The sequence below is a fragment of the Polistes canadensis genome, unplaced genomic scaffold (genome assembly GCF_001313835.1).
Source record: "Polistes canadensis isolate GaletaPanama2010 unplaced genomic scaffold, ASM131383v1 scaffold_14, whole genome shotgun sequence".
NCBI lineage: Eukaryota > Metazoa > Arthropoda > Insecta > Hymenoptera > Vespidae > Polistes > Polistes canadensis.
Window position 1 is genome coordinate 223,379 of NW_014569561.1, and position 25,991 is coordinate 249,369.

Genomic DNA, 25,991 nt, shown 5'->3' on the forward strand with positions numbered 1-25,991 from the left:
CAGTCTGTCGAGTAACCGGTCGCTCTAGCGTTTCTCGCTTTCCGTTCCTTCTGCTATCGTTAAACTTCTTCCTACCTTATTGTTATTTTTATTCTTAATTATTGTCATTCTTATTCTTGTTATTCTTCGTTCATTTTCATAACGTTCACCTGAAATTTGTCGCATATGGATTTTTTGGCGGAGTCCATAACCGAATTTTCCCTTGAACAGTGTACGTACGTGTTACGAAGAAACGTCAAATAGCAACGTGTTGACTGTTTTCTCTCGCGAGATTTCTTCATAACGGAGGGAAGAGAGAGAGAGAGGTGAGGTGGTCTATGATCGGTAACGACACTATACGCGTCTATTACGATTGAGTAAGCGTTGCTCGTTCCTAGAGTGTCAAAGATCGTTTTATGCAAGATCGCGAGATAAGAATTGTTTTGCTTACTTCGAATTTGGATGCGTCTGTCGATTGACATTGCTTTCGGTGACGCGGCATGTTCCGAAGCATTCAAGAGATTGCGAAGGAATCGTTTTCATTGTTCGAAAAGGATGTCAACGACATCGGGCGGGGGGGAGTTCTATGAGGATTCGAGAGAGAATCAAAGAGGAGAAAAGTGAGATCTTTCGAAAAGCCAATAAGGAGGCAAACGCGAGGACAAGTAGGTACTCGTCGAGGTGATGTTGCTGGAGTCGCGAACCTTCGACGGCAGGAAGAGAAACGGACTGACACTGACTTCATTCGTGGGTGGAGACGGCGGTCGGAGCGGAGGAGGAGGTGGAGCTGAAGGAGGAGGAGGAAGAGGAGGAGGAGGAGGAGGAGGAGGAGGTGGCGGCGGTAGCGAGGAGGACGACGAGGAGTCGAGGGATCATCGCGTATTTCTCGGCAGGAAAATGCAGGGCGAAAGCGCCGCCGCCTCCGCGGTACCAACCGGAATTTCCGGATGTACAAGGGATGACACCGATGACAGCTCCAGTACCTCGCCCAATGCCAGTCTCCTAAACAATATCAACAATAATTGCAACTCCAATCGACAATGCGCTACCGACTTCAGCATCGCGGCCATCATGGCCAGAGATTCGAGGCAGCAGCAGCAACAACAACAACAGCAACAACAGCAACAACAACAGCAACAACAGCAACAGCAACAACAATCTCAATCTCAATCTCAATCCCAATCGCATTCTCAACAACAAACTCAGCAGCAGCAGCAGCAACATCACCATCATCATCATCATCATCATCATCATCATCGACATTCGCAACAGCAGGCCGTCGGCGGCGGCAAGCTTCATCAACACGGTGAGTTTAAGTTGGTAACGTGCTACTTCAGCAACCTAAAGCTTCTTGTTAAACGACTTTACGATGCTCGTCAAATGTAACACAAGCAATCACGCGTGTGTGTATGCGTGTGTCGCTTATAAGTAATAACAATAAATCTCTTCATCCGCGATAATAGTCCGTTCATTGAGACGTAGGGCTCGAGATTAGAAATACGTTGCAACGCTTTTTTTTTTTTTTTTTTAAATCCATCGATTACCCTTTACCAAATTTTATTAGAAAATCTGTACGTCGCGATTATTCTTATCTAAAGATTAAATATCGCGTTGTCTAGATCGTGTCTTTCTCAAATAAGGAATAATTACTATTCATATCGTGCAAATAAAATAACTCGTTTGCTGATCTCGAATGAAATTGTTACCAACGAATATCCACCCAATTCGTATGCCAACTAAGAGGATAAAAATTGATTCAAAGTATATAGTTCCTAAGAATATCTTCGATTTTATTCGACTTGGCAACATGTAGTAAACGTCTTTTAAAATAATCATTAGAATCCTTCATCGTTTGTGATAAACGACGCGTGACGAGCTATTGTCGATTTTTTTGCAGATATTTTGCTGATAGATGGGATAATGAAAAGTCGCTTTGGTCGAGTAAGGAAGACGTCTTAAAAGACAAGCGATGTTTTCGATAAACGTTCGAGGGTTCCCTTTCGACGCGACAACAAAAAAAAAACAAGATTCTTCGAAATGGTCATTTATGATTCGAAAAAAAAAAAATAAATAATAGGAGGGCGATTGTTTGTGTTCTACGATCGGCCGAATTTTCTCACGGAACGTAAATCGTCGCGAAACGGCCGCTGGGTGAATAAGTTAACGCGGTACGGGTGCTTCGATGAAATATCTCATTGGAAAGAAAAAAGAGAGAGAGCAAGAGAGAAAGAGGGAGAGAAATGAAGAGAGGGCGCGAACGAGAAAAGGCGAGAACGAGCGAAAGCCACGCTCGTATACGATCTGCCCAGGTGAGGTGTCTCATCGGAATTCTGGAAATGACCGTTGTGTCTCTCTCTCTCTTTCTCTCTCTTTCTCTCTCTCTCTCTCTCTCTCTTTCTCTATGGGTCCGGCCAGACGTCCTCCGGAGAAAAGCGAGAGCGAGAGCACTAGATGTAGCGGGGGGTGGTGGGAGCGGGAAAGGGAAAAGAGAGTGAGAGAGAGAGAGAGAGAGAGAGGTCCCAATGGTGTTTGGTTTCATCATCGCGTATCTTGGACGCCCGCGGCGAATAATCGCCCACGAAGATCCTACTGCGACGAAATTTACGGTTGGACACGCTGCAATTCACCCACAGAAACGTTAGTGTCGTTCCCAAATAAATTTAGGTTAAACGGCGATGCGAGGACGAGTCGAGAAGCGAGAAATCGAGTGCTGCGTGTGCTTATCTCTTTCTCTCTTTATCGTAGTTTTGTGTCGATGTATATATGCATATATTGTATATATATATTCGTATGTTTAAACGGATCTAATAGTAGCAACATAAGCATAGACTATTGCGACGATCGAAGAGGATAACTTTTCGCAGGGTCGAGTTTTCTTCTTTCCTTCTTTCTTTCTTTCTTCTCTCTCTTTATCTTTATCTTGTTCTTTTTCTTGTTCATTTTTCGAATCGTATCAAGCGACAACGCAACACCTGCACAATACTATAGAAATTCTTCGTGGATAGCGTTCGTGGAATAGAATAGAATAGAATAGTCGAGTTTATCGGGAAAGCCGTACCATAATATTCTCCTTAGTGACGTAAAATTTTTCAATTTGCAACGAAGCAGAAGAAACGGGCGAGATCGAATAAATTTGCGAAATCTGTAGTAGACGATGCTCGGAGTAGCCACGCTTTGTTGTTGTTTTTTTCCTTTCGAATGTATCCTGTAGAGAAGAAAAGAAAGAATGAAAATAAAAAAAAGAAAAAAAAAAATAAAAGAAATAAAAAGAAGAAATTAAGGTGGATCGAATAAAATTATGAAACACCATCGACGTTCGGTTTCTTTGTCATTGGCGAGTTTTCTCGAATTTTATGCTCGATATTATTCCAACGCGGCCGTTTGTCCGAACATACTGAAATAAATCGTAAAGCACTGTACGTATGCATACGTACCTTAGGTATATACCAACGTCGCGCCTATCGTAAAATCGCGAAAGAGGGAAGAATTCTTCGAGGATCGATCTTTGTCCCAGCTAGTTTGTTTTCACGCCTCGAATGGGTCTTGCGATGCCACCACGGTACGTCCAGAAACTCTTCGGGAGAATTTATTTTTACTATCGAATATTTACGTAAAGACAAAACGTGTTTCTCGAGTGTAAAAACGATCCTGCCTTCATTCCGTTGTCTTTGTTAAACTGAAGAAGAATCTTGTTTTCTTCACTGTTCTTTCAAATTTGTCCCAATAAAAAGGTAAGGATTCATTTTTTTGTCGGGTAATTAGTCAAATGAAATAAAAAGGGTTGAACATCATTGCGAATCGTTTTTCTATTATCTAGAATTTTGCGTTTTGAAGAAATGATTTGTTCATTAGGTATTTGGATTTGCAGTGCGCGCGTTGCAAACTCGTAGGTATCGTCGAAACCGTTCGTTTGTATTCGACGTTGTAAGGCAAGGCGGCAAAGCATCAATTATCCTAAGTACCTATTTCGAATAGATAGCAAAGCACACATACGCGGTGTTAGTACGCTAAGCGATAATTTCCAGTGTAAATGATTTTAAGATTTTTTATTTCGAAGCGCTCCTCGATCTCCATGACAAAGAATAAATAGTAGGAATCGTCGAAACGCTTTCGGTTGTTTTCTTTTTTTTTTTTTTTTTTTTTATAAATTTCTCATAGGAATAATAATTGATGGAGCGTATAACGACGCTAGGTATCTATCTCGTCGTGCATAAGTATTTATTTTATCTTAGAAATAAGAAACGAGAGGAAGAAGGAAGACCACACCGGTGCAACTTCATCGAGACTTTCAACCGTGAACACGTTGGATATGCATTGCGATTCGCTACGTTCGTAGTTAGGCGGCTCCATTAGATCGTTTTTGCATATCCCAAGTATCGGTTGTACGATCATTATCCGTCTCAGTTCATCGTCATTCTTGGACTTACTTTGTTTCCCAGAAAAAAAAGAGCAAGAGCGAGATATAAAAAGATCTAGCCTCGAGAGAGAGAGGCCAACAGGTCGCGAAAATTATCGATCCATTCTAGATTACTATTCCGTATCGGGAAGTCGCGCGAACGGATATCGGTTTGTTGTAAAATTAACTGATGAAATCGTACCTATACGCGTGTTTGTTCAACAAAAGCGAAAGGAGAAACACGTATTTAGAATCTCGACATATTTTTCATTTTGTATTGTCATTCGTCCTACTTTGACTAAGACTTCTATGCGTACGGAAATCAACTGGTCCAGTACATTATGATGATCCTCCTTTTCTGATCGATTTTCATATACGCCAAGCACGAATACCATCAACAATTTTTACGAATCGATCGAATGATCGACAAAAGGCGTGCCTGGGTAATCGACTCGCATGCGTCATAGGGGCGTTACAAGATTTATAATAGCTTTCTGAAATAGTAAAGAGCAATGCCTCTGCAATTTACTTCGCCAACAATGACCGAGTTTTACTTCTATCAACGGTAAATAAGCAAATTCTCAACTAATACGTTATTTATTCGATATTTCTTTTATTTCTTTCTAATAGCTCACCTATCCTAGTTTTGTTCGAAAGCGAAATTACGCTTGATTCTCGATCTCCATAATCAATCAAGGAAAATAAAATAAAATAAGACGAAACGTTGGATGTTTCAATTTTCGTTCGTGTTCATATACTGACACGCGAGGCTAGCTAGATACCTAGTCTAGCCTAGATAGCTAGTTATAGACGGAAAAGCGAATCTTCGATTTTCCATCTAAGGATACGATCCGTTACATTCGAGATTCTACTTTGTTTAGATTATTTTTCATCCGTCTCGACTTACCCGTCAGATCGGTTTAGATCGATTATCGATGCATAGGAAAGTGGCGATTAATGATAGAGGATAAATTGTTTGTTTATTCGTTAAAGAGATAGAAAATAATCGAATGATTAATTTTTTGTTCTATTGAACAATATTCAAGAGAAATAGATGGAAGAATATCTATCGCGCATGGCGATGAAAAAAGTAACCTGATCTAGAGTTTCGAATCATCGATTTATGTTTCATATAGGAACGCGATGGTCGTTTTAATTACCTGCCGACAGATTGATAGATCAACGCGTTGTTTTTTTTTATCTTCATCTGTTAACATGTTTAATACTTTATTTGCTTTTTTTTTTCATCTAGACGATAAACGACTTTGTAATTTTTGCATCGATCACCATCGCTAACGTTTCAATGCCTTATTTATTTCTTATTAAATACGTACAAAGTTCAGAAGAATTACATTCGCGTTCGATTCGTTAAAAAGCATTATCCGTTTGGTTAATGCAACATCTCACGATCGAGAATTTATTGTTTTTTTTTTTTCGGATTTTGTTCGTCTCAAGCTCCTATTATTCAAATTTACAAAAATTTCTTTTAATTGAGAATACTTATTCTTAAAAATCCAATATAGTTTTACAAATATTCATAAATTTCTCGTTATCTTTTCTTCCATTACTTCCATGTTTAATCAATCTTTGATAAAGGAAGTGTAAGTTTCGTGTAAAAAAAAATAAATGACTAAAATAAATGACGTGACATTAGAATATTTCTAATGCGACGCATACCTTCATGCAACATTAGGCTCGAAAGATCGAGCAAAGCGACGTAAAATTATTTAACATGCTTAGCTATCGCGTCGACAAAATCATTAATCTTGAATACTTGTTATAGATATCTAGATGCGATAGAGAGAGATAGATAGATAGATAGAGGAGCAACGATCTTTTAGCGGAGCTCGTAGGCTGTTCATAGACTGTTTGCAAGCCGTTCATTACCGTTAACGGCTCATCACTGATACGTACAGGAAGAAAGTCATCCGCTATTACACATCGACAAAACAAAAAAAATCAAAAGAATAAGTAAAAAAAAATATAGGTGGTCAGAATCCTCGTGCGAGACTAAGACACTCTCATCTCGATCGCCTTTACTAATCCTCTCCTTAATCGTTCGCGTTTAAAAAAGGTTTTTATGGTCTCACTTGATCGCGGATTTCCTTTGTTAAAGAATACAAAAAAAAATAGGCAAATATGTAGGTAGGTAGGTAGGTAGGTAGGTAGATAGGTAGGTTGGTAGGTTGATAGATAGATAGGTAACTTGGTAAGTAGGTGGATAGATAGAAAAAAGGAAAAATCGTGTTGGGTTTCGCAAAAAGGTTTATTGCATCGACACAATCGAAATAGATCGATTATCTGGAAGGTTTTCTTTTGGGCATGGGATTCGTTCTGTTTTGAAAATGAGAAAGAGAAAGAGAGAGAGATACTCTTTGATCCGTCGTGCTCGGAATCGCGATCGTAATTCACCCGGAGAAAGAACGAGTTAGAGAGAGTGGGCAACGAAACGAAACGAAACGAAACGCTTCTGCGCTTCTGGCGTTGCTCGTAAACTTATTCGAGCCGGAGATGGATAGAGGAAAAGAGAGAAAGAGAGAAAGAGAGAAAGAACAGAGAGATCTAGAGACGGGCTCGTCATCCGTTTCGTCAGTCGTTTAACACTGCCGTTGACTGTGTCGAATAAAAATACGCGCTTGACGGACCACACACGCAGTGCGTTTCCTTACGTACCAATTAGGATAGCTCTAGAACCTCGAGGATCTTGGCGGTCGAGTTCGTGATTTAGTTGCGTTTTTGCGCTCCTATGTTTCTCTCGCTATCCTCCCTCACGTGGCCGCGATCATCTCGTCGTCGTCTTCGTCTTCGTTGTCGTCTTCTTCTTCGTCGTCGTCGTATCCTCTTGCTCGCTTCTGCCTCGAAAACAGTCGTTTTATCGTTTCGACGATGCCAACGGTAACGTTACCAAGTATTTTTAGTGATCGTTTTTCAGTCGACGCGTTTCGTCTGCTGCTGGGCAATCATCGGAGGACGACGTGTCTCTGTCCGAGTACTGTATCTTCTTTTATTTGATTTTGTTTTATGTTTTTTTTTTTTTTTTTTTTATACTTTTTCCTTCGTCATCGGATCAGGAAAATTTCTTCAACTAGAGCCTGTTTAATTGTTTTATGTAACGGTAAGATGGCCGACAGCATCACGATATAGTTACCTAGTTATTATCTGGCATACCATCATCGTTCTCTCGTCGTCGGCCCTCATTCATCCTGAACAAAAAAAAAAAAAAAGGAAGATTCAATCTCGTCGACATATATCTCTCAAGAAGTTATTTTCTAAAAGAATCTAACTATTATTAGATGGTATTAATAAAAATATAATATTAGTTTTTCCCTGATATTTATCATTTAATTATCGGATTGTGCTTGCAGATACGAATATGTTTATTATTTATTAGATAATTCGCGAAATATTAATCTATCGATATTTGATTTTAATAAATATTTCAACTAAGTTTTAAAAAAGTGAACGTATAGCATTCGTGACGTGTATTTCGCGAAAAAACGAAGCTAATGCGTCCTCGTAAAATAATCAAAATGCGATATTTCCGTCGCGTATCTTCGCAGTGGTCGAAAAAAGCGGGTGCGTGACTCGAGTGATATACACGGGGATAAATTGAAGGACCAACTAAGAAGGGAAGAGGAAAATAAAAAGAAATAAAAGTATATGATGACGTTAAATCGTTTGAAATAAATTGGGCTTTATTGATGATTTAGTTCACATCCGAATGGCGAAAATTGGATGAGCAGGTGTCATAGATAGGCACCTTAGATGTCTACCTTAGGTTTCTACTTAAATGAGGGAGAAATGGATGAAATTGATAGTCGATTAAATGTTGTTCCTTTGATCGAAGAAAAGCATAGTAAATTTCGTAACGGGCAGTTAGGAAGGAAGTAACGAGTTGTCGGCCATGTCAGGTGCCGACTATCAATTTCGTACATTGATGTCTCTCGCGAGAAATTAATTGGCCATCCGTTGTTGCCGACCGATGGAATCCGAACGAAATAGCGATCGTCTACAATTCGAAAGGAGGTTCTTCCTCGGAAGTCGAAGATCCTCCGAGTCCCGCGTCGGATTAGGAATGGCCGCGAATCGTTCGTACAAGATGGCGTCTTTTACCTTAGGTAGAATTACGAGTATAAATGTAGTCCGCGATCCTGGAGAAACTCGATGATTCCAATCGGACTCGCACGATTACGTAAGAGTCGTTTTAGGATTCTCGTGCACGAACATTTTTTACCTTTTCTTTTTTCTTTTTTTGTTTTTTTTTTTTTTTTTATGAACCAGCGAAATAACAGTTTACTTATCGTGAACCTTTCAAACGTGTAATTCGCCGAGAAGGCTAGCGATCTTTAGTAATTCTAAAGAATTAAGATTTTTTCGGACGTTTTCTGTTTCTAGGCGTGAAAGTTGTAGAAAAGTGCACGTTTCCGTTTCTACTCGCATTCGGGTAAATTAAAAATAGTAAAAGATGTAGCTCGCGTTATTAAAGATTTACTTTGTTCTGAAGAAATGGAAATGCAAAGAAACGATACTATTCTCTCTCTCGTCTACTTCACTTTCGTTCCTTGTTTATCTCACATGCATATGGCAGACCGTGCGTGGCCTTTTCTAGTTTCTTATTAGAACTCGTCTGAACGGTGCAAAACTTTTTGGTTTATCTAACACTAATAATAAGATAGAAATTATAATTTCATTAGTTACTACAACATATTGGCGAATTTAAAGATAATAACGCTAAATTGAAACAAGTCTTTCTCTAAGTGGATAATTAAACTTGTTCTCTTTCGTAAAACAGAAAAAGTCTAGTCTGTTAGAAATTGTAATAAAATTCGACGATTGACACTTTCGTTGCGATTTGTAGACGAAATGTTTACAAAGTAGATAAAAAGTAGAGAGGATCCGGGTGTTGTTTGCGCAAAGAATTTCTACTGGTAGATAATTAAATTACAAATTACCGCATATGTTAGACCGATAACAGTGATTTCAATTGCCTCGTTTTAACTTTTAATCTAAAAAAAAAAAAGTATTTCGTTGTCGCGTTTGTGGAGAATGTTATTCTTGCGGACGTACTCGTGAGATTATCCGCACGCGATTTCATTTCTCTTTTCTCTATAGTTCGTTCTCCAGTAAAACGTAACTCAATAATTAATTGCTCGAGAGTGGTGAAGGGAATCAGTTTTACGACGATTAATTCGCAAAACTCTTTTCGCAACGATTGGTACGATCGACTTAGCGTGAGTCACGATAGATTCTTCGTGAATCTATCATTTAGATAATTTGTTGAAGAAATAGATGATTAGTAAATGACTTCGGTCAGTTAAGTTCCTTGTAGTGTCAAAGTCGAAGAGGAAAATGTCGCCCCGGGCTATCGCAATTCATATCGAATGACTCTATCGAGAGCGACGGCCGTCTCGAAAGACGATAAACTCGGTAGTTAATCGCGATCGTTGGAAACAAGCTAAGCCAGTGTAAACGATACTTGATTTATTACGTGTCACGGTACGTACGCCCGTCGACCAAACCTTACCCCGCAATATTCGTTTTGATTTTTTTTTACAGGGCCACTCGAGACCGAGCGCCATAGTTACGGGAATCTATGCGAAAAAATGGCGCGCAATAACTTGTATAAATAAACAAAGTGATCAAGAGAGAGAGAGAGAGAGAGAGATGTAAATGAATCATCGTTGTACAAAAACGATGAATAAATACGAAATGAAATTAGAAATAAATAAATTATCTCTGGAAGCGCGAAATTTAAATACTTATATAATTAATTAATTAGAAAAAGGAAATTTGGAGGAGGAGGAGGAGGAAAAAGAAAAGGTCGAGAAAATCGTGGAGATTTTATCTTTGTGTGTAACGGGAAATTGTAATATTAATTGAAAAGGCAAAGTATCTAGTTCATTCACTCGTTCGACTATTAAAGAAGATCGTTATTTTTGGCTTTCCTCTTGAGCGCGTGCAACGAACGGGGTAAAAAACTAGCGCGAACGATGCCACCGTGACAAATGTTTGCTCCAAAGGAAATCCTTTCTATATTTCTTCAAACGACACTTGCTGCTTTCGATCAATCTGTAACCGTCAACTAACGCCGGAAGTTATCGTCTTTCTTTACCGATTCTTTAAATATTTTTGACTAAACTATTTAAAGGTCCAGTTCTCAAATTCAAAATAAGTATTACCTAAGATATACCTATATAGGTATTTAACTATATTCCAAAATTTATAAGAATAGAATCGCAGAGGGGTTAATGGTTTTATTGAATGTATTGCAACGTAAGAGAAAATGTACCTAGGATAAATTTTGATTGCAGAAAGGGAACCGAGCGGTTCTGGTATCGTCCGTGGACCACCATCGGTTCAGGAATCGATCAACGCCGAAGACGAACCGGAAACGGATGACGCCGGAAGTACCAGTGGGAAGGGTGCCTCGCCCGTTAATCCGTTGCTTCAGGAACGATGGAATTGCGAGGAGTTGAAGCACGTTGTTTGTCATCTTGAAACCAAAGATCTTTGGGATAAATTCAACGAACTAGGCACTGAGATGATCATCACTAAAACCGGAAGGCAAGGGAATTTTTTTCTTGTCACATCAAGTACCTTATCTTTAAATATTAATTTCTTAAGAAGATCGAGTCACGTAGGTGCTTATGATTTTTGCTTACGCTTAAAACAACGATGTCCTCGAGAAGTTTAATTTCTATCATCGCAAACGGTAATTTTGATCGTCGTTTGCAACGACGAAAGCCCGGACGACACTTGGCAAGGCAAGACGTCATCGTAAATTATTTGTCACGAGTCAAGCAACCGTTTACGCTTTTACGATCCAAACTCTAGCTAAAAAGGCTTTTGTTCGTTCGCTCGTTCGCTTATAATATCGAGTTAGGTCAGGAACGATTGGAGCAAAGCCGCACGACGGCTAGCCAGGAGACGCACCGTCCCAAGGGACAACGCTTTTGCTAATGGATCAACGTTTCCATTTGTCGATGATGATGTCGGACCATTAACTCTTTCTCGTTACGCGTGGCCCCTCTCTTGGCTTTCGAATTTCTGACCCTTATTTTCTATCGTCTCGGACACGTTAGAGGGTTGTTCGAAATGCTTTCGAACGAATTCAATCAGGATGTAATATGGGTCACGATACGACACCCACGAGAATGAACGTGAACGAATGTGAACTAACGCGAACCATCTGGCTACTAAATAAATATTTAGTCAACCCTTGAGAAAAGCTTTACCTATTTCCGAGTGTATCAAAGATTGTTTGAGAATCCTTATCGAATATTACGCCAGGATGTAAAAGAAAGAAAGAGAGAGCGAGAAAATCTTGTAAAATACAAAAGTCGTAAGGATGTACGGAAAGGAGAGGAGAGGAGAAGTAAAGGAAAAGGAAAGCTGGGGAAGTTGGACGACGGCAGAGGATCGGCGCGCGCCTAATTGCCCGGTACGATGGCAATACGGTCCCTAAAGCCCTTCCTTCTTCCTCCTTCCCCAGCCCCTTATTTTCTTTCGTAAGGGATTCCTCCAGCCGGTTGCGCGCTTACTCGTGCGTCAGTAATTAGATCTGCGTCGCGTTCCTGGTCGTCGCTCCCTTCAACCGTCAACTTACTTCTCCTTATTCTCGTTCCTTTAGAAGAACGGCAGCAGCAACACCATCCACGACTACCGCCAACTACTACCACCAACCACCATCGCTACTAACAGAAACATCGGCACAGCCACCCCTTTTCAGCTACTCGAAAGTATCTCCGAGCTCGTTCCTCTCCTTTCTCTCTTTTGCCTTTGATGATATTTTAAGGGCAGAACTTCCTCACCCTTCGCTACTTCTTATACTCCACCTCTTAAGAACGCGTCTGCGCCGTCTCGACTTTTTTTTACCACTCCCGAACCTCTCTCTCTCTCTCTTTCTCTCCTCCTCCAGTTTGATAAAATCCTTCCTTTGCACGTCGCGACCCCTCAACGTTCACGTTTCTTTTTATCGATCTATAAAAATTTACTTCGATAAAATACAATAAAATGATTTTTAATAAACGTCCGTTAAATGATCCTCCTCGTCGTATTATTAACTCATCGATGTTGATAAAAGACGAGAAGAAATAGTTAGTCGAATTCTCGTTTTCATTTATCATCCATTCCCAGTTGACTTTTGAGACGCGATTACCCAAAGAGTAGCCATTGAAACTGGTCTGCCGTACACTTCGCATTGGAAATAAAAGGAGGGTGAGTTTCCGATCGTTACCTCGATAGATTCCCGTTAGTCTGTCACTTTGGATCATCGACTTCCTACGGATAATCCTCGTAGCATCTCTCGTATACGCCTTTGGGTCACGAGAAAAATTGCCGGGAGTGGTAAAAAGGATGAAGGAAGGGGAGAGGGGGGGGAGAGAGAAAAGGAGAGAGAGGAAGCGAGTGAACATCTACCTTCGTGGTCCAAAGTTCAATTCATTAACAAAGGACGGCTTGATAAATAAAAGCATTACTCACGCTCGTGGCGCTGCACCGGGATGAATGCATACCCGAGTCGACAAGGACCGAGGAGAGGACGTAGATAAGATCGGCGGGTGTCCCCGCGTTTTAGTGGTCGAACCAGCAGGGTTCCCGACACGGTATTAATGTTTGCTCTCTGAGGCAAAACATTCGCGCCATGGGACCCGAAGCCTCTCGATGAGGCCCAACGAGGAGGTACCCCTCGCGCCGGTCCACGGGAGTGACCGTGAGCAGTGTTAAGGGCGTGTTTCATGTGTGAACGTGGGATACTCTGCGCTCGCGCACACACAGAAAGAGAGAGAGAGAAAGAAGACCGAATAAAAAGCGCACTAAGAAAGCACAAAAAATAGATCGTTACATCGTCGATTCATCGTTCCCAAAACGAGTTCCTTCTCGGTGGCTACGATCGCAACCATTTTATTTCACTTTTGCTTCTGCTAGTAATTTCTTTTTATTTTATTTTGTTGTTTTTTTCTCAACGCGATCGCGATCATTTTCGCGGTCGAATGTCCGCGCTTTGCTCGTCACGAGATTATCTAGGATAGTTTTTCGGATGTTCTCTCTCTCTCGCTCTCTCTTTCTCTCCTTCTTTGCTCCATTTCTTTCCTTGTACTTTAAACGAGGAACGCGAGTATATGCTATCGCGCGGATGTTTATCGTGGTTTAAAATTGGCTCCAACGCTGACCTCGATCAGGTGTATTATGAATAAATGATCGAGCGCTGCGGGGGCTAGAAAAAACAAAGAGACCGGTAGCGAGCACTGCTCGAGCGATTCTAGAGCAAAAATATTACTATCAATATGATGCTCTATTTCTTCCCTTGTTATTTGCGCCTATTTTCTTGTATTACAATTGACTTAAACAGTTACATAAGGTATTGTTAATAAATTCGTAGGCGGATGTTCCCGACCTGCCGCGTCTCCTTCAATGGGCTGAAGGCGGACAGCCGGTACGCGGTGCTAATGGATATCGTGCCGGTGGATAACAAGAGGTACCGATACGCTTATCACAGAAGCTCATGGTTGGTAGCAGGAAAGGCCGATCCACCTGCGCCTGCTCGGCTTTACGTCCACCCAGATTCACCGTTTACCGGTGAACAACTTCGCAAGCAGGTCGTCTCTTTCGAAAAAGTCAAGCTCACGAACAACGACATGGACAGGCAAGGCCACGTAAGTCTTTTTCTAATCGTTTAACGAGACCGAAAAACGTTAAGAAAAAGTATCGAACCGAATGAATTGTGCGACGATTTAACTAAGAAACAAATCGTGACCCAGAGTACGAACGACCAAGATTATAGGCCCACGTGTCGGCTCGATGATAAAGTATTCCGCCGTGCGTGTGCCCGTCTATTTTCCGTGGAAAGTTAAAATGTCACTCGAATATGCCGGGATCTGCCTACCTGTTGCATACTTTATGGACCGTACGCTTTTCGTTTAAGTTTCGCGCGTTCGCGTTAACGCGACCTCTTCTTTCCTCAACAAAGTAACACAATGTATATTTCCTTTTTCTCGGATAATTTCGAATCGAGCGATTAAACGACCAGATCTCGCGACTATTTGTGGAATAATTTGACAATCCGTTGTCTCGTTTGTCATGATTCGCAAGAATCTACTTTTTCGAGCACCCTCGTCGTCCACCCTCTCTATTCCCCCATCGAGTTTCCTCTTCTTTTTCTTCTCGTCTCATTGTCAGCCAGGTTTTTACTGTCTGTCTGTCTATCTGTCTCTTTCTCTTTCTCTTTCTTTCTTTCTTTCTTTCTTGGTCTCTGTCTCTTTCTCCTTCTGGGTCCCTTAATTCATCGGATGACTGACGTAAATAGGAACTCCGATCGGACCGAGCGTTTCTTCACGGTTCTCTCATTTTGTATTCAGGGTGTTACACGTCGGCGGACGAGGGCAAAGTGATTCTTTTGAATGGTACAAGAATGCCTAAGCGAAGTGCTCCTAATTCATACGCTTTTTCTTCCATCGAGAATCTCATTTATTATGAACGCTATCACTTCGCCGTCGCCCTCGACGACGACGACGACGACGACGACGACGACGACGACGATTCGAAATAGACGCGTCACAACTTATCGATCCTATCCAAATTGTCATATTTCCGAGAAGACAAAGAGAGAAAAAAAAAGAAATCTAGGGAACGATCGATAGACCTTTCGATAGACTCCTGCTCGAACTCTAACAAAAGTTCTATTCTATCTATATATACATGTAAAGAAAATGTATTCCTTTAATGCGTATTTGTCGCACTTCAAACAGCTCCCGTTAGAGGGATTCATTAATAACATCGGAAGAAAGAGATAGGTGTCGACTGATAAAAAGAAAAAAGCACAGAGTATAAAATAAAGCACATGTGCGAAAAGGAGTAAAGAATATTTATTATAAATATAGATAAATAAACTGCTTAGAATAAGTGAGAATAATAGACTTTAATTGTCGTTTTTTAGGTTTTCTGAAAAACAAATTTTAGTTTATTGATTATCCTCACTTAATAATAAGAATTATAGTCTTATATTTTTATATCTTTCTTTATTTCTCGTAAGAGAAAAGACGCAGAGTACGAATAGGAACCGTTTGTTTCCGCGAAATATCGTTTACAGTGGCTAATTCAGCGCGGGCTGGCCGAGCCGTTAAGAACTCGTGCCTAGCTGGTACGTTTTCTTTCATTTTGCGAAATCGATAGGATATCCCGAGAGCAAAGAGGTAACGACCTCTTAGCCCGTTGCTTTTCTCTTTCCTTTATAAGAGCCGCCACATCGTGCTTATTTGCTAAACGTCGCGTACATAGACGTAAATCTTGATTTAAATTGCCGACGATTTGCAGCTGGTGCTGAACTCGATGCACAAGTACCAGCCGAGGATCCACCTGGTGAAGAGGCCGGATTCGGGCACGGCCAAATCCATCGTTGATCTCGAGAAGGAATCGTACAAGACCTTCATATTCCCGGAGGCCATATTCACTGCTGTCACCGCCTATCAGAATCAGCTCGTAAGTTTTGCTTTGTTTCTTGCTACTCGTTCTGCTTCTTCTTCTTCTTTTTTTTTTCTTTTTTTTTTTTTCCTCTAAACGGACCCATTGCTCTTTTTCCCTTCTCCATTGGGACTCCCCCTCGTCCTATTCGTTTAGAAAACTATTATGACTAGTCTCTCTCTCTATTATTTGATTTTTAAAGAGAAATTAAAAGACTCCGATAAACTTGACCTCCTTTCGTCGCCTTGCCAGTCGTTTCTATATATTTCTTTTTATTATTTTCTTTAGGCGAGTTAGGAATGAACGATAAATAAGATGGAAGCGAGGAGAATGAAAATAGATTTGCAAGGATTTAACGTCGGCAAATCGGCGAAAGAACGAGGCAAAAATCGGTACCGTAGGCGAACCCGTAACGATCTTTCTTCGTCTCTCTTTCTCTCTCTCTTTCTTTCTCGTGCACTTTCCTATGTGCCTGGAGTTACGTACGTAGCAATTCAGGATTCAGAGAGCGCAAGTATACGCCGGCAAGCAGTTATCGTATTTCACGATTGTCGTTTAGAACCCGACGTGCGTCACGTGTGTGGTCCGAAGTGCCCTCGCTCGTTCTCGGAGAGACGTTCGCATTCCGCGAGCGTCGCGGCGCTGCTCCGTGTGAGGCCCAATTTGGTATCCGATTCCACATTTCTTTATTTCCCATCTGGAATCCAAAACAAACCCGTCTATTCTTTTAACGAATTTTCCCAAAAGATCGAGAACTGTATTTCTATCATCGCGTAGATTCCTCTACTCGCTACTTTTCCTTTTTCATTCCTCCGAGGAAGCTTGGTTAGACGTATGCCCGAGAATATATTTAGATATACAAGATCGAGATTAATAGGAATAAGGTGTGCGTGCATGAAAAGTAAGAATCCGATCTCGAGAATGAAGGAAGGAACGAACGAACGACGGCAGCACGCGTTTATGTACTTTTAAAGACAGTTTAATAGCTCGACGATTTAAAAGTCCATTAAAGAAGACTGAAAATCGTCTGGGTCATGTGTAATAATCTAAACGTGCGAGTTCGATGATAGATAGATCCATCCTTTGCTCTAATGTAAGAGAAATTAACGCGTTCCCCTCCCTATTTATCGCGCATACATAAGGATCGTCTCAACGGACAGTCCTGTCGTTAGCTACCTTCTGCTTTTTATTCTTTACTTTTTCCCCTTGCACCGGAAAGAAAAAAAGGGAATCAGAATTCGGTTAGACCCGTCTCGATTTGGCGATCGTGGCAGGATGAAAACTAACGGGTGGTCCAAAAGGTCTCGACGACGACGATCGACGACGACGACGACCGACGACGACGACGACGACGACGACGACGACGACGTGGTTGTTGATGATGATGATGAGGTGCGAAGAGATGCCTTGGCAATTACCTCGGGCTTACTTCTCTCTTCCTCTCGACCATTCATCCTCTTTCTTTCTTTGTAAGCCTCCACTTTCTGCGTTCTCTCGTCATTATCGTTCTTGCGGCTTCCCTTCTCCGTTTCTTCTTATTCTTCTTCTTCCTTTATTTTAACATCGATCGAGGCTCGCCGTTGTCCAGACTTTTCAACGAACTCGAGCGCATGAAAATAGAAAGGTTAAGGACGAAGGTGAAGAAACGCGAATAAAGAGACGTAGAGCAACAACGTGGCGGTAGCCACAAATAAGAAAAAAAGGAAAATGAGAAATGGAATGTGCGTTTGAAGCAAGCGTTGAAATTTCTTTCCTGTCCATTTAACCGAGAGAGGAATTTTCTTCGTTACCATGAGATAGATTTGACGGTATTTGACTCGTGTCATTCATCTCTTGGCACAATTCATAGTCTCATTAAAAGATGATAGAAAAATTTCTTTGTTTGGTGTAACACACATATTCTGAAAATCATTCAGATCGAAGACAACGATACGACTTATGATTTCATCTCCATATGGAAGTAAAGCCGTGAGGATTTAGGCATCGCGATTAGGTCTCCGTCTTTCCATCCGCTTCTGGAAGGTTGTCGAAAAATCCATTCGTCGCGGTTCGTATCCTCGTCGGTCTCCCAACGTTTCTCCGTCCCTCCTTCTCCTCTTCCTCCTCGTCGAGGGCTCTTTTTCCTAGTCGTCGTCGTCGTCGTGGGTTCGTAAGCTCGTTTAGTCGCAACAGCTACTCTTTTTTCCTCTTTCAGTCTCTCATCTCGTCGTGCGAGTCACACATCGTCGCATGCACGTTTTTTACATTTTCTTTCCTTCCTCTTATAGCCTACTTTTCTCTCTCTTCTCTCTCTCTCTCTCTCTCTCTTTCTTTCTTTCGGACGCATAACGACCTCCGCGACCGTGCCGATCCGTCTTTCTCGCTCGCACCACATCATAATTCATAAGCTAACTGCTTTGCTTCTCTCTTTATCCTCCGTCTCCTTCACGGCTTCTGATCTTCTCCAAGTCTTTCTTTCACCTTCTTATCGCCCTTACCACTAGACGTTGCAATGTCGACTCTTTCTACCCCCCCTCTCTGTACCCCATAGTCCACCTCATTCTTCGTCAATGATCGCGATTATACATATGCTCTATCTTGCTTGTAGAATTTCTTTCAAAAGTATTAGTTGGCGAAAACATTGTTACTGTTTGATGTTTACAATTGCGTTCGACCAAGTGGAAACGTTGGAAGAATGCCAAAAAGAAAAGGATAGATAATGAAATAGAGAGAGAGAGAGAGAGAGAGAGAGAGAGAGAGAGAGCAGAGGGATGCGTAAATTCGAGCTGATGATTCCTATGGAACAAGCCAGAAAGCGAGAAGACGGCGGGACGACAGTCGATAAACGCCGAAGGCACGCCTTTTTTTCGAGACCACTTGGAACTTCAAAGAAGACCACGGGCTCTCCGTAACTTTCGCCTAATCGTTTGGCCCGTCTACTTCGCGTGAAAGATAGCTTCTCTTTTTCTTTGGCACATACGAGTGAGTATCTTGCTCTATCCTACGAACATCACAACCCGGAAGATCATCCAAAAGATCATCCGACGTGTTCGATGGCACGCGTTCAAAAGTTTTCAAAAGAAGAAAAAAACAAGCGAATGAAGAAAAATGAAAAAAAAATAAACATCCTTGCTTAGATAGTTTTCTTTCAAGACGCTTCGATATTCGCTCGAAGCATGGTATCGTAATCGTTCGTTCTATCATCGAATCCACCGACAATTCCAGCGTATATCGAGTTGAGAAGAGTAGAAAAGCTAACGTGTAATTAGTATGTAGGTACCTACGTCCGTATGTCTTGACCCTTCTCGAAGAAAGATCGGTTTCGATTAATCGCTCGATGGAAGAAAACCGATTGAGAGAGAAAGAGAGAGAGAGAGAGAGAGAACCTATCAAGTAAATCCGAAGAAAGAGGAATGCAAATGCATTTACTTGACGGTTCAAGAACCTTAAGTAATCCCATTTTTAAATTCGAAACCATATGCGTTTGAACAATAATTTAGACACTTGCCACCGAGAAACGAAGAAGAAATAAGAAAGGAGAGGAAAGAAAAATCATAGGGCGGTTGTTAGCGCATCGAATTTGCGATGAAGAGAGAGTGGAGGAGAGAGGGAGAGGGGGGCAGAGTTAAAGAGTTAAAAGGATCTAGAGAAGAAGCGATCGGAATTGAAGGAGGAGTCAGTCGATGGTGATTTTAGTGGCTGCGGGCGTCGGCTTTCGCGAGAGAGGAACGAAAGAAAACATAAATAATCGCGTTCAAATGGGAGAAAGGACGGAAGACGAGGAAGAAGAGGAAGATGAAGAAGAAGATGAGGAGGATGAAGAAGGAGGAGGAGGAGGTGGAGGAGGAGGAGGTAGCTCTCTCGAAGCCACACACGGTGTTCGCGCGAGCCGACGGCCATTCTTCCGATGCTCTTTTCTCTCCCCTCTCTCTCTCTCTCTCTCTCTCTTTCTATCTTACCGTTCCAGAGGACGATACTCTGGAAGAAGAATAACGAGAAAGAAGAATGAACTCGTCAGCGACTTACCTTGAGGATTTTCTTGAAAAAAAAAAAAAATGTTCGCATTCGTTGGTGTTTATCTTTCCGAGCAAACGACGATGGATTGATGTGCTTTGATCGAGTGAAAACTGGCGCGAAATTTAAATTAGTCGGTAGCAAGGGTTGTTGGCTAGCAAATAAAGAAAAGCGATTGAGTCAAAGATAGAGAGAGAGAGAGAGAGAGAGGGAGAGCGTGGCAGAGGCACATAAGCGGCACTAAACAGTGTGGAGGTACTCGCAAGCGAAGCGCGACCCCTTCCTCAATGAGCGTGTCTCTATTAAATCTATTATTAGAGGCAGGCCCGGGTGTGAAAGCGTCTCTGTCAATTACCTACGGCTTCATTTTGCGAACTAGCGGGCGCACACTCGATGCGGCAAATTTGAATTTTCCTTCGTTGTTTCGTCAGTACCACAACGACGAGATAATGAAAATAAAAAAATGTAATAGCTTAGATAGATAAATGTAAAGAACCAAAAAAGTCGTACCTATACTTTCGATCTTCGCGTGAGACGTGTTCTTTCCTTGATCGATAAACGATCCTCTTTCCCTTTCGGACAGAATGGAAGAACACGAGTGGCAGTTTGGTGGTATACTTCCTGGTTGTTCGTTTCTTGCACGCAAAGTATACTTCACGTATCGTGAAATTTTCTTTACCTTCGTTTTCGAAGGTTCTCGTCGCCGTGAGCAAATTCGATGGTAGCACCGCGCGCCCATCCTGTTCGCAAATTCTCTCTCAATTTTCATCGGCGTTCTGCAGCTGGACTTAATTGGCTACCTGTCCTTTGAGCCCAGTCCTTGGGGACTCGGGATTACACCTTACGTAAGGACCGGACCCTACTCTTCTTGCACGGATTCGAATATTTTTTTTCAAGCAGTGCTCAGATAAATAATCGGTAATATTCAAGTTTAATATTTTTATCGAGCGAAATATCAAAAAGAGAAATGAAGGAACTAAAACACTTTATCATAGGATCGTGTTAGCACAACGGAACGACGAGAGAAGAAAATATCAAAGCAGTGATCTGCTCGAAAATCGTTTCTTTTCAGATCGTAAAGTCTAAAGGAAGTTAAAGAATCGACGAGAGAAGGAAATAGATAGATAGAGTGAGAAAGAGAGGCGGGGGAGGGGGTTAGGCTTGTAAGAAATGAATGAGCGCGAAGAGGCATATGAGAGGAGAAATGAAAGAAGTAGAGGAGACATGGTATAATACTAGATGGAGGTGGAAGCGACGACGTCGACGGTGGTGCCGAGCCAGATGTTTGGCTAATGATGTCAGCGGGATCGTAACTAAAACCGAGCCACTTCGAGCTTAGTTCGGCTTAGTCTTAGCTTTGAAGGAAAGAGTCTTATTACCGGTTGCACGTGCTCCTCGTGAGCGCGAAACCGTAGGGTAATTGGACCACCCACTTCACTCCCTTGTCTCTTTCTTATTCCTTTTCTCCTACTTTGCGAGAGCTGCCACGAGAGGGTCTCTCTCTCTCTCTATCTTTTGTCGATTCGAACAGCCGTCAGTCTCTTTTTACCAAACAAATAAACTCGTTCGTCCGCGACCTTCGGAAACAAGAGCTCCCTATCTTTCTCTTTCTGCCGGAAGGTCGACGGAGGACAGAAGGAACTTGTCGAATATAAGAAGAAAACATAAAAGAGGACTGCCGAGCATTCGTAGACGCAATTCCGGAAGAACAAGCTGTACCGTGTTCCGACGCCTCGACAAAAGTCAAATGGATCCTCGAATACTTTCTTTTTTATTTCTACATTTTTCGCTATCCATTTAAATATTATTTCTTTAGCGGTTCACTTCTGACATTCTTCGAAAGTAGGTCAATGTTAAAAAATGTTAGTATTGGAAAAAGGTAAAACGTTTCTCTTCTGAATAAAAATCATTTTTGAAAAGATGTTGACACCTTGGTATAATGTGTAAAATGACATTTTCGATTCTTGCTTAAATAAACGGAAAATCTATAGCTGAGTTTGTTTGTTACCGGGTGAATAGATTTTGAAGATAGATAGATCTTTTTCAGATGGTAGCAGAAAAGAAAAATGAGAATGGAAAGCTTTAGGTTATAGAAAAGAAACGGAGTGACCGAGGCCACCTGTGTATCCGTGCCATGGTCGTACGAACGTCATAGCGTCCTAGCCACGACGTGGGTGGCCCTTTGGGTAACGCGAAACTCCTAACTTGCCAGGGCGAGACGACTTAGGATGAATTTCCGTTAGGGGTGTTCGTCTCTTTTCATCCAATTCCGGCTCGACTCCAAAAGTGGCTTTTACAAACGTGACAATCTCTGTTCCAACACCTAGAAAAAAACTTTCTCATATTACTATGACGAGTATCCAAATTGGAGTGCGGTTCCTACGGATAGAGGAGCTCTTTGTTCTAAACTAGTCGAGTAATCAAGTAGTCGAGTAGTCGAGTAGTCGTCGAGGCTCCAAAGAACATTAAACCACGAATCGAATAGAGCACATTTCTATTACAATTCGAGAGCGGTCATTTTTATAATTTTCGATTCGCTCTCCATAGTCCTCGAGAGGTATACTCGACTCTGGCATAAAGAATCCATTTATGTGAACTCGTACGAATCGAAGAAAGCGTTATTTGATCGTACAACCTAAATGTTTTCCCCATTCCTTCTCCGCGTTCGTTCACTCTTATGATTTATAATCTCGGATTTCAAAAAGACTGTTCTCCGAGCAGAAAGCGTGCTTCCCTAGGTCATTACGTTGGGTTGCGTTACGCCGAGCAAACGATCGAATCCATTTGACGCGAAGGAGAAGGAAATACTCAAAGGATGGAACAATCCCGCTATTCTCCCTTTCCGCTATATCGAGGACACCGTTTTGCCGCCTTCTTTTAATTTTACGAACCGTTGACTCTCCGATCGGCGAAACGAAGCGTTAAGAAACACAGCCGGCCGTTTTCCTCCACGCGTCGTTGCCATCTGCCAAAGGAAACGTCGACTTTGACAGAAAATCGCGACTTTTCCTGTTCTCTTATTTTTCAGATTACCAAATTGAAGATCGACAGCAATCCTTTTGCCAAAGGTTTCCGGGATTCATCGCGTTTGACCGACTTTGAGAGGTGAGCTTGCAAATCCTTCTTCTTTTTCCTTATTAAAAAAGAATGTAAATCACGTTAGAAGATGATATGCATAATCGAGCAGTTTCCCTTTCAGGGAAACGATGGAGTCGATGTTGGCGGAGCAGCAATCCTTGAGGTTTCCGCATCGATTGCCATTCGAGATGGAACAATTACAGGCCGGGGCCGTTAGCAATCTCAGTTTAGAGGAAAAAGCCTTGTGGGCAGCCCGTTCGCAAATGTTGCTCAGAGCTGCAGCAGCGGTGGCGGTCAGTCCTTACGCTCAATTGGTCAGTCCATCTCTGGTTTATCCTGGTACAACTGCTACTTCAGCCGCTGCTACCGCTGGAACGAGTCACCATCATCAACAACAGCAGCAGCAGCAGCAACAGCAACAACAGCAGCATCACCAACAACAACAGCAGCAGCAACAACAGCAGCAACAACAACTCGGGCACCTGTGGTGGGCGTCTTCGATAGGTCCGACGTTGTTCGCGGCAGCTCATCACCATCAACAACAACAACTGGCAGCTTCGAGCTCTCAGCAGGGTTCGGTGGTCGGTGGTCCAGCTGCACCAAGACCTCTTTATCCGTCGGCCCTGGCGCTGGCGCATCATCGATTCTCGCCTTATCACACGGCAAGCACACCGAAATCGGCGACGTCTGCAGCGCCCTCGCCCTCCCCGTCACCCTCCAGACGAGCCACACCCTCGCCGACGGACAGTTTGAGCAGAGAGGCCCAGGATCTTTCTCCCTCGTAGTCGGAACCTCCTCCGAAACACGGGAGACATTGTTACGCGTTGCCTCGCGTATGTTTGCCAACTTATTCGCATCCGAATGTTTTCCTATGCGTTGTGCGTTGTGCCGGTGCGCGGCTTCTTTGTTTTATCCTCCTCGTCGATTTTTGAACGAGAGAAGACCGATGCAGGTGCGAACGGAGGAAGAAAGTCGAAAAGTGCGTGTTAACATATAGTTGGACGAACGATCGCTTGTGTTCCGTGAAAGCTCGTCAAATTTGGAAGACGATGAACGTCCGATTCGAGCCAAGAGCGAATACCGAACGACGAATGGTAATTGTGGTGGCAAAGGTCCCATTGGGGCCAACAAAATGTGCGACTCTGAGCTTGTTGAACGAAAGAGCAGGAAGAGAGAGAGAGAGAGAGAAAGAAAGAAAGAGATAGAGAAAGATAGAATGAAGTCTTCTTGCGCGACCCATGACCTATTCTAAGAATGCTGGCAACCGTGGAGGATTTCTTTCTTGATTCTTGTCGAATGACTAGTCGTTTTCTGTTTCTCTCACGCGTCGACTTTTTTTTATTTTACGTTTCTGTCTACGTATCAACCTTTTTCATATCATCGATCTCCTCGGTCACCGCTGAAACGCCTTTATCTTTTCTAACGACGAAACGCTGAAAGGAAACGTGGTCTTCTCTTTTGAAAGAACCATACTATCTTTATCGTTTCGTTTGACGGATATAAATAGCAAGTTGTTTGAAACGCACTCGACACAGGAATGCCTTCGTCCATCGATGAATTTTATTCATAATTTGATCTTTCTTCGACTCGATGTAAAAAAGCGATTTGTAAGTGAGAAAAGAAAGCATGAGGGGACGGGAAAACGACTTTATCGTATTAATAACGAACGGAAAAATTTATTATGTTGTAAATATGTATTCCTTATAATTTTAAAATAACGATATAAGCCAAAATAATGCGTAGGTATATTCACAAAGGATGCGTCGTATGACGGCATCCGCATATATGCGAAACACATGTATATACAACGTCAAACACACACACGTATACTTATATATATATATATATATAAAAATGTACATATGAATAGCTATAAAAGAGTATAGCTGTATCATAGGTATGTTATAATACTCTTAGGTCGCAAATTGTACGTGTACAAAATTATACATCTACTACCAACCTGTGTTATGATCTACATTGCTATTATCGCGTAACGTAGGTACGATTATTTGCGACCTGTCAGTATTATTGCTCTCCATTCCTGTAAAATAAGCTGTATATTTCATCTCACAATTTATCGTTATTGTTATTTATGTTTCGGTTCGGTATACTGCGCGTGGAAAAAATTTTAAATATTTCGGATCTCGTGATACGCTTATAATTGGTTACAGAAAAAGAAAAGAAAGAAAATAAAGAAAAGCGCTTCTATTTAAGAGTACAAAAGATTGTCATTCATTCAGAGACGATAGGTGATTCGTGTACTATTAACGATAAGTGATATGAGAGAGAGAGAGAGAGAGAGAGAGAGAGAGAGAGAGAGAGAGAGGCGTACGCAAGAACGTCGTTTTGAGAATATTCCAGCGTCGTTCTGACGATTATTATTAGCGTAAAAAGTGTTGATATCGTTAATGCTTGTGTTGTGAAAAAAATGCATATCCATTGCTGTGCAAGCTGCATCCTTGTAAATAAATTCCAATAAATTCTTGTACCGGGCGCAAGTGGCAATTGATTAGCACTTATAAACTAAATTGAATGCTAATCTAGAGAGAATTGATATTTCTTCTTTCGAGGAATACTTATTGGTTTAGATATCGGAGCAATTTGATGTTAAGTCAAGTTGCAAGCTGGAACATAGGCCAATGTCCGTTGTTAAACCTTTCGGGTAAGAAGCCATTATCTTGCGTACACAGTGATTTGCCTTACTCTGGCATGAGTGCATTTAAGCAAATGTTGGCGGATCGGTTTGGTTAACCCAAGGTGCAGAGATAGCGCGCGTTTAACGGAATCATCACGCGATCCTCGAATCGACCGCATAATTGGTAGGTAAAAAGTAGGGGAAAAGTATTCTACTCTTTTTCACTTCAATCTAATTATATCGGATAATAAGGGTGGCTCTCGGGAAAATAATCTAAAATCAATATATTATTTTTCCTATGCGAATAAGAACGAAAAGAAAAGAAAAAAAAAAGAAGAAAAAAAAAGAAAGCATTTCTCTTTGGTTGGGATTCGAAATGTATAGAGGAGAGAACGCGTGGTAGGAGTAGTAACGGCTGTTTCTCCAGTCTGGTAGCAGTCGATCCTTTTGCCG

At 41.7% G+C, this 25,991-nt stretch overlaps 1 protein-coding gene across 2 annotated transcripts; it reads left to right on the forward strand.

Annotated features, from left to right (window-relative positions):
* On the forward strand, window positions 1–25,391 carry LOC106793509 (T-box protein H15-like). 2 transcript variants are annotated; one of them, XM_014760509.1, is made up of 6 exons: window positions 1–1,285; window positions 10,687–10,939; window positions 13,755–14,028; window positions 15,686–15,850; window positions 22,854–22,930; window positions 23,013–25,391. In XM_014760509.1, exons 1-6 carry the CDS (start codon window positions 664–666, stop codon window positions 23,686–23,688), a joined length of 2,067 nt encoding a protein of 688 aa, XP_014615995.1. In that variant the 5' UTR covers window positions 1–663; the 3' UTR covers window positions 23,689–25,391. The 2 variants fall into 2 exon arrangements, with proteins under 2 accessions (XP_014615995.1, XP_014615996.1); XM_014760510.1 differs by having other exon boundaries at window positions 23,025–25,391.
* Window positions 25,392–25,991: the final 600 nt, after the last annotated feature.

Coding starts and splice junctions, on each gene's coding strand:
- LOC106793509 (XM_014760509.1), top strand. CDS start 664: ATGTTGCTGGAGTCGCGAACCTTCGACGGCAGGAAGAGAAACGGACTG. Junction 14,029..15,685: donor ACATGGACAGGCAAGGCCAC/GTAAGTCTTTTT, acceptor GACGATTTGCAG/CTGGTGCTGAACTCGATGCA. Junction 15,851..22,853: donor CCGCCTATCAGAATCAGCTC/GTAAGTTTTGCT, acceptor CTTATTTTTCAG/ATTACCAAATTGAAGATCGA.